This window comes from Nannospalax galili, unplaced genomic scaffold, assembly GCF_000622305.1.
Source record: "Nannospalax galili isolate Female #2095 unplaced genomic scaffold, S.galili_v1.0 scaffold34, whole genome shotgun sequence".
NCBI classification, from domain to species: Eukaryota; Metazoa; Chordata; class Mammalia; order Rodentia; family Spalacidae; genus Nannospalax; species Nannospalax galili.
In genome coordinates this window covers 425,686-434,140 of record NW_008338996.1, presented here as the reverse complement: position 1 = coordinate 434,140, position 8,455 = coordinate 425,686, and the positions used below count along the sequence as shown (strand labels likewise).

General features: G+C 45.6%; 1 protein-coding gene across 1 annotated transcript in view; it reads right to left on the bottom strand.

The window, feature by feature from the left end:
* Positions 1-8,455, bottom strand: part of Ttll11 (tubulin tyrosine ligase like 11) — a 256,361-nt gene that overhangs the window by 208,404 nt on the left and 39,502 nt on the right. The window contains exons 2-3 of the mRNA XM_008833446.1: positions 7,565-7,661; positions 800-933 (exon numbers count right to left, since the gene is read on the bottom strand). Coding sequence (XP_008831668.1) covers positions 800-933; positions 7,565-7,661 — 231 coding nt within the window. The remainder of the gene's footprint in view (positions 1-799; positions 934-7,564; positions 7,662-8,455) is intronic.

Sequence of the window (8,455 nt, the reverse complement as noted above, 5' to 3'; positions counted from 1 at the left end):
GATAGCCATCACTCCAAAGGGAGCTGCCTATGAGGTCGGTAACCCGTGAAATAAAGTCAGTCCAGCCTTAAAATAAAAATTAAAAAGGGGGATATGTGGGGACCTAAAGGCCCCACCTTGCATAGGTCTGAAAGGAAGTTACTGGGGGCGCGGCCTGGCTTGCTTTGAAAGTCTGAAGAATACTTCCGCACTGCTGAGGAGTGCATGATCAATGCGTGACCATCCTTAAGATACACCCTCTGGGGGGAGGGGGGATCTCCAGGTGCCTTTATAAGCTCTGTAACACCTGCAATAAAGGAGTCCCTGCTTGACTAGGCTCCCCGTTGCGCCTGAGTGTTCCCGGTATTGGGGGCGGCATGGACTGGCAAACGGCGTGCTTACTCATCCCCAATCATCACTGCACCAGGGGTCACTGGTATGAACCCCCGGCAGAGCCCCACTCACTGGAAGCTGGGGAGCCCACACCCAGGGCTCCCCGAGTCAGCCCATTGGCTTGGGGCTCCCTACCTGCTCCATGTTTCTGGCTAGCAGGTGCCCCGTCCATAATCTAGCTCTAGCATCTTTTTTTGGCCAGTCTCCTCAAGACCCACTTCAGTTTATCTACCTGTCACCCTGCCTGTTCAACTCTGTAAACTGCCTTGATGGCTGCTCACACCCACCGTGTAAGGGCAAGTTGCTCTGTTAGCCAGGCTCAGCTTCCAAAGGCTCCCTTGGCCCAGCTCCCAGCACACAGGCCAGGGTCACAGTCACCATCACAAGTACAATACCATTCAAGGGTCACTGGCCCAGTGCTGGCTACCTGAGCAACAAAGAGCTGGAGCTCCTCGGGCAGAATCCAGGAGCGAGGGTAGAAGCTGTACTCCTCAGGAAAGAGGTTTTGCATGGTTCTCACCGCCCTGCTCAGCGTGATTTTCCGCACCATCTCCGTCATGCCTAGGGAGGAAAGAAGCTGTGAGGCTCAACAGCCAATCGCAGCAGTCACCAGCTATTGCCAGCTCTACAGTATCCCTGAAATACTTTCTTTAAAAGAATGGTGGAGGGGCTGGAGAGATGGCTTAGCAGTTAAGAATACTGGTTGTTCTTGCAGAAGACCCGGGTTCGAATCCCAGCACCCACATGGCAGCTAACAACTGTCTGTAACTCCAGTCCCAGGGGATCTGACAGCCGCCTCTTCTGACCACCGCGGGCATTGCACGACATGGGTGCACTTACCTACATGCGGGCAATGCACACATACACATAAAATAAAAATAAATAAAATTTAAAAGAATGGTGGATATTTTGTTCCTAAGTGTGTATGTGTGTGTGCATGTCTGTGCATGCACATGTGTGCACATAGAGTCCAGAGGACAACCTGGGGTGTCCTCCCCCAGGAACTGTTCACTTTTTTAAAAAATATTTTATTTGTTATTTTTATTTTATATGTGTGTGTGTGTATTGCACCATGTTGTGCAATGCCTGTGGAGAACAGAAGAGGCCTGTCAGATCCCCTGGCACTGGGGTTACAGACAGTTGTTAGCTGCTATGTGGGTGCTGGGAGTCAAACCTGGGTCTTCTGCAAGAATAACCAGTGTTCTTAACTGCTGAGCCATCTCTCCAGCCCTGTTCACTTTTTTTTAATGTGCGTGTGTGTGCATGTGCATGTGTGTGTATGTGCACTTCTGCATGTGTGTGGTTTCAGATATATGTGCCTGTGTGCCAACGCCTGAGGCTGACATCGAGTCTTCATCAATCACACTCCACCTCATTCATTGAGGCAGGGTCTCTCGAACCCATAGCTCGGTGATAACTAATCTAGCCTGTCAGTTTGCTCTAAGGATCCCATCTCTGCCTTCTAAGAGCTGGAATTGGAGGCAGGCCACCATGCCCACCTGGCATGTATGCGGGTTCTGGGGACCTAAGCACAGCACAGCAAACACCTCACTTGTTAAGTCATCTCCATAGCCCGACCTTGTTTCTAGAAATAGGGTCTCTCGTGGACCTGGAGCTTGCTGTTTGGGCTAGGCAGGCTGGCGAGTGAATCCTGCGGATCTGCCTGTCTCTGCCTCAGATTACAAGTGCATACCACCATGCTTGGCTTTTTTCCATGGATTCTGGGGATCAAACTCAGGTCCTCAGACTTGTGTGGCAAGCACTTTACTGACTAAGTCATTTCTGCAGCTCTAATATTTTGTTCTTATAAGATCATTTGCAATTCTGATAAAAATTACTGAACATATGTCTCAGTAAATTTTAAGCAAGTAGGTAAATTACCCTAAATCAAAGCCTGCTTGTTTCTTAAGGCAAATCTCACTGCTAAAAATGGAGACTAAAAAATAGCCTTCACCCCTGAAAGGGACTAAACAGCTCCAAGACTGACACTCGAAATTTGCTTAGCAGACTTATTTTTAACAGAAAGTGCAGAATTCCATGTCAGCTTGGTGTGCCCAGGTTATCACACATTCCGAATGGGTCCAAACAGAATGGAGGACTTTTCTCACAGCCCGTGGGTAACTGAGAAGGAAGGCTCAATTAACCAACTGCTTCTCCTTCTGCACTGCCCTTCTGCCCACGCATATGAAAAAGAGCTAAGAGGTGACAACCACAGCTTCAGAGTGTCAGTGCCCAGGTTCCAGCCCCTGTCTGAAGGACATAAATCAGGACTGAGTGAGAAATACCAGGCCTTAAAGGACCAATAAACTGTGCTTTGGCACAGACAACTCAAGATTAAAGAAAACTCACAGAGGATGTGCTGAGCAGGCACAGAGGAACCTGGAAAATCATGACTGTTGTCTTTTTATTCTTGCACAAAATTTTGAGTGGTAAGCACGGACACAAAGCTAACAAAACAAAACTTGAACATTTAAAAAACCTTTTGGTGGCACTGGAGAGATGGCTCAGTGGTTAAGAGCACCGACTGCTCTTGCAGAGGACCCGGGTTCGATTCCCAGCACCCACAAAGTGGCTACGAACCGTCCTTAACTCCAGATCCAGGGGAATCCGAAGCCCTCTTCTGACCTCCACGGCATTGCACAACACAGGTGCACTCACACACATCCAGGCAATACACTCATACACATAAAATAAAAATAATAATATTTTTAAGAAAACCCTTTTTGCTTGTATTTGACTAGCTTGTATTTGACTAATAATATTTTTAAGAAAACCCTTTTTGCTTGTATTTGAAAACCCTTTTGCTTGTATTTGCACAACACAGGTGCACTCACACACATCCAGGCAATACACTCATACACATAAAATAAACATAATAATATTTTTAAGAAAACCCTTTTTGCTTGTATTTGACTAGCATTTTGGTTGCAGTATTAAATTTAAAAACTTTCCACCAGGTATGATGGCTTATGCCTATAATCCCAGTACTGGGGAGGATGAGCAGGAGGATCGCAAATTCAAAGCCAGCATGGGTTCCCCAGCACCAGCACTCCACACTCCTCTTGCATAGAATTTGCACTGTGATTCACTCTTTTGCCTCCCTTTCTCCTCATCTTTATTTCAGAGCCTGAACCAGTGCTTTAGAGATATCCACTGCACAGAATTATCATTAAAGCACTCTCCCCAGCCTATAGAAAGCCGCTTCGCCTGCCCGGTGCTGCCTCACATCTCAGTAAAGAACTGCTGCTTCAAAGCAAAGAAATGGCCATTTTGGACTAGCTTATAGAAAAGCCAGAGTGGAATGGTGGAACTCAGGATGCAAAGGTAGGAGGCTCACAGCAAGTGTGAGTCCAGCGTTGTCTACACAGTGAGCTCCAGGCTAGCCAGGGCTACATGGTGAAACCTTGTCTCAAAAAAGAAAAACTTAACAAAACACATCAAACCGCTTTAAAGCAAATACCCATCTAAATCAGATTATTTTAATAAGAAGTCTTAATATACCATTTAAGATATAAAATGGATTTTGAACAAAGAAAACTGCCTCTAGAAAAGTAAATGGCATCCAATACGCTGACACAAACAGTAAATTCCATGTGCACATCCAAAAGGTCTCAGTCTAGGATGCACTTGCAGTCTCTCTACTCTCCTGGTTCAGCCACTAGAGCTTCCACTAGGTCATAGGCCATGATTTGAAATGCATATTTAGAATAACAGGATATAGGAGAGGCAGAGGATAAACTCAGACTCAACAGGAGAGGGGGGACAGATTGTTCTGGAATCGCCCTGCTGCTGAGGGTTACTGTCTGTCAAAGGTGAAAGCCTGGCAGTGCTGTTCTCTGCCTAGAGGTTCCAGAGGCTGCTGTGTCATTACAGCTAATTAACTGCTGTTCGCAAAGTGGAAAATTATGTGTTCCAGTCACTGGCATGTAGACTACGGGATGGGGAAACTTGCTTCTTTGGAATGAATGTTCTTGCATAAAACTGGTCCTTCGGGAGTACTTTCTTTTCTGCTTCTTGTTTGTTTTCCTAATGGGGACCCTCAGCAACTTCTTTCCCACTCTCAGCCATCAGGGGAGACAGGAGGGAGCAGAAAGAAAATGTAGATGGAGCCTCATCAGACGAATCATGACTCTTGTCTCAGGAACTCTGCTCCCAGGCACAGCACTGCTCTCATTCCAAACTGTGCTCTCCCACTACCCCAAGAACCCCTTGAAAACAAAAAAGGGGCCTTTTTCTGAGCAACAAGGCAGAAAAGATAGTAGCTATCCCATTAAAGTGGTGCAAAGACCCTGGCTGCAAGGGTCACACCTGCTCTCTAACAAAAAACCCTTTCTCCATCTCTAAGGATAAATTTGACCTTGTGGTCGCTTTCCAGCTTTGTTCCCCTTGAAGCCAATAACGGTGAGACACAAGCTGTGTTCGTATACAACAGCCACAGTTAACATGATTTCACACTGGCAAACTATAAATGCCTGGTAGGAAGAAGTATGTAGCTCTAGGCTTTCCTGAGTGTGGTGATTCTTGTGACTTAACGTAAGCTTTTCAGGGGTCCTTGGATGCTATGCCTGGAGCAGCTATGAGAGATTCTGGTGCCTACACGGCATCTAAGCCAAGACAGACGTTGATCTTGTCTCCTTGGGTGTCATCTTTCACTGGGGGCCAGAGAATAGTGTCTGGAATTCTTACAGATATTCCACTAAGGAGAAAAGCTAAGTACTGACCAGCAAGCAAGCTGTGCTTTCTGCCCTGCCTTCTTCTAAGCAAATCTGAACCTAGTACGGCCTATGCAAGTGACCTTATACATGTAAGTGATTATGTCAAAAATCCCCTAGTGGAAGTGACAAACCAGCTAGTGTATAATATATGTATTTGGGGTTTCCTGAGAGATGGTGTGTTTTTGCTTTTTGTTTTTGCTTGTTTGGGTTTTGAGACAAAGACTCACTTCATAGCCTAGGATAACCTGCAACTCATTATGTTGCCCAAGCTAGCCTCAAACTCAGGGCAATCCTCCTGCCTCAGCCTCCCAAGGGCTGGGAATAAGAGGCATTTTCTTCAAGGCATGGGATAGGACAGGATATTAAAGAAAAGAGGCAAATTGATTCTCCCTTCAGTGTAAGTGCAAATGATATAACACCTTAACACCTTTGATGTTGCAGTATAAATAGCCGTGGAAGAAAAGCAGGGCTGGAAAGATGACTTGGCAGTTAAGAGAACTGGATGTTCTTGCAGAGGATCCAGGTTTGAATCCCAGCACCCACAATGTAGCTAGCAACTGTCCGTAACTCCAGTTCCAGCAGATCTGACACCCTTGGACCTCTGCAGGCATTGCATGACATGGGTACAGTTACATATGTGCAGGCAATACATTCATGCACATAAATAAATAAAAGTTTGGGAGAAAATATAAAAATATTCACATGGGGGGGGCTGGAGAGATGGCTCAGCAGTTAAGAGCACTTGCTGCTCTTGCAGAGGGCCTGGGTTTGGTTCCCAGCACCCACATGGCAGCTAACAACCATCCATAACTCCAGTTCCAGGGGATCCGATGCCTTCTGACTTCTGCAGGCATTTATGGGTGCACTTACATACATGCACTCATATAAAATAAAATGAAGTAAAATATTTGCAGTATTCACAATGTTATTTTCTTAAATGAGGGATGGGATTCAAGGCAACTTTCTCTTTAAATTTATGATTGTGTTACAATACCATGTAGCAACAAGGTGAATGTTAAGACCTGTGTCTTACAATGTTCCCTTTTCCCTAATCAGCCCTACTACCATCAGTCCTCTGTCTTCACACAACCACCAGAAACCATAAAAAACAGTGATCGTGGCAGAGAAGATGATAGCAGTTAAAAGACAAAATGAAGCATCCACGGAGATGGAGAATGAAGCAAGCAGGCCATCTAAGTGTGTTGGCTCCAACATGATTTCTGGAACCGAGGAGCTCCTGTAGAGTACGTTTCATAATGAGACCAGGCCATTAGGTAAAAACAGGCTGCCCACAGCCCATAGTGCTCATAATGGAGATGGGGGGACTTCACTTTATGATACCTCCAAACCCGATACTTAAAGAAAAAGCAAATTGATTTTTCATTTCTGTGATAGATTCCTAGAATTTTAGCACTTTGGTTTTCTACAAGAGAAAAGTTGTATTTCTTCCTTTTGACAACATAGTCCCATTACTAGACTCCCAGATCATGTCTATAACTCAAAAAGTACAAATTATGTTTACACTTTGTGTATGTGTGTGAATGCACATGTGTGGGTGAATGTGCGTGTATGTGCACATATGTGTGCAGGTCAGAGGCTGATATCAAGTCTCATTATTCTCTATTTACTAATGCAGGGTCTCTCACTGAACCCAGAGCTCACAGATTTCCCCTAGTTTTGCTAGCAAGCTTGCCCAAGAGATCCTCTGTCTCTGCCTCTAGGGAGCCAGGATCATGGGGGACCACCATACCCACCCACACTTGTTTTCACATGGGGCCTGGGGATTCAAACACTGGTCCTCATGCTTGAGCAGCAAGTACTTCGCCCACTGAGCATCTCCTCAGCCTCCAAATCATGTTCTTTTTTAAAAACTCTTTTTAAAAAAATATTTTTATTTATTATTTTTATCTTTGTAGAAACTCAGGTCTGGTGGTAGATGGATGGAATGACTGAAGGCAAAGGACTCAACCTTCTGATGGAGGAGAAGAGTGAGTTTAATTCTTTTTTTATGTGTATGAGTATACTGCCTGCATGTATGTGAGTGCACTCATGTCGTGCAATGCCGCGGAGGTCAGAAGAGGGCTTCAGATTCCCCTGGAACTGGAGTTAAGGACAGTTCGCAGCCACTATGTGGGTGCTGGGAATCGAACCCAGGTCCTCTGCAAGAGCAGTCAGTGCTCTTAACCGCTGAGCCATCTCTCCAGGACCCAAATCATGTTCTTTCAACAGTGAAATTACACCAAGAAAGCATGTCTTTATACCTGCACTACATCTTCAGACCCTCAGTAGTGTAAGCTCTGATGATTCCCACTTAACTTCCTCCCCACAGGGACAGCAACCCAGCAGGTCAGGAACAGAGGTTCCCAATTAAGAGTCCTCAAGTTTGGTCTTAAAACACCATCCTGTTTTTGCAGGAGAGTGTACCCTAAGACTCAGTCCTAGAAATACCTCTAATGACCAGCAATAACAGCAGATACCTGGAAACTTGTTCACTTGACCAGAGAGTATGTCGTTGTCGTGAAATGAAACTCCGTGCCAGTAGATGTCACAAGGCAAGCGTCGGCCAAATGGGAACTAGAAAAAGAGAAGAAAAAAAAGTTATTGGAAGAAAAGGAGCAGCAGACACCCTGGGTATTCATAATGTCTGACACACAAATGGCATACCGCCCATGAGTTCACCCTCAAAATAAGCAATGTGAAGTGAAATCATTCACACGAGGTTAGCAGCCTGTTCAGAGCAGCAGCATTCCAAAAGCACGTGGCACATACTGGGTCTACTACTGGTTTTACAAGCACCATTTCACTTTAATAAACCTCACGACTATTCTACTAAGGATCATTCCCATTTTACTGGTCAAAAACCTGGAACTGAGAGGGGTCAGTCATTTAATATGCCCTAGGTAATGGGAGGAATCAGGATTTGAATGTACGTCAACCCAAATTCTAAGCCTATACTTCCTTTCCTTTAAAAATTGCAACCCTCAGCCTATCACCAAAGACTATATCCCCCAAGGCAGGATATATCTTCACTTGCTAAAACAGTTCCTGGATCTTAGTGTAGATGTTTTGAATTCATAAACGAACAAGTCATGCACGGCCAGCTGACTTAAAATGAGCTCACCAGATTCTGCCTTCCAGGAATTTGGAAATCAGAGATGCCAGGCAGCCTGTGCTGGCCCTTGAACTGGGAGCAATGAAAAGGCAGAACTGGACAGCTGTGGATGGCTGGGCTTAAAAGAAGGGACAGCCAGCCTGGTGAGAGGGAAGAAAGGAGCAGGCGTGCAGAGAAAAGGAGAGATGAGGCCACTTCGCCTGGAGATGGATGGAGTGACCTTGGGCCTGCTGGTCTCCTGAGCCAGGGCCTCTCC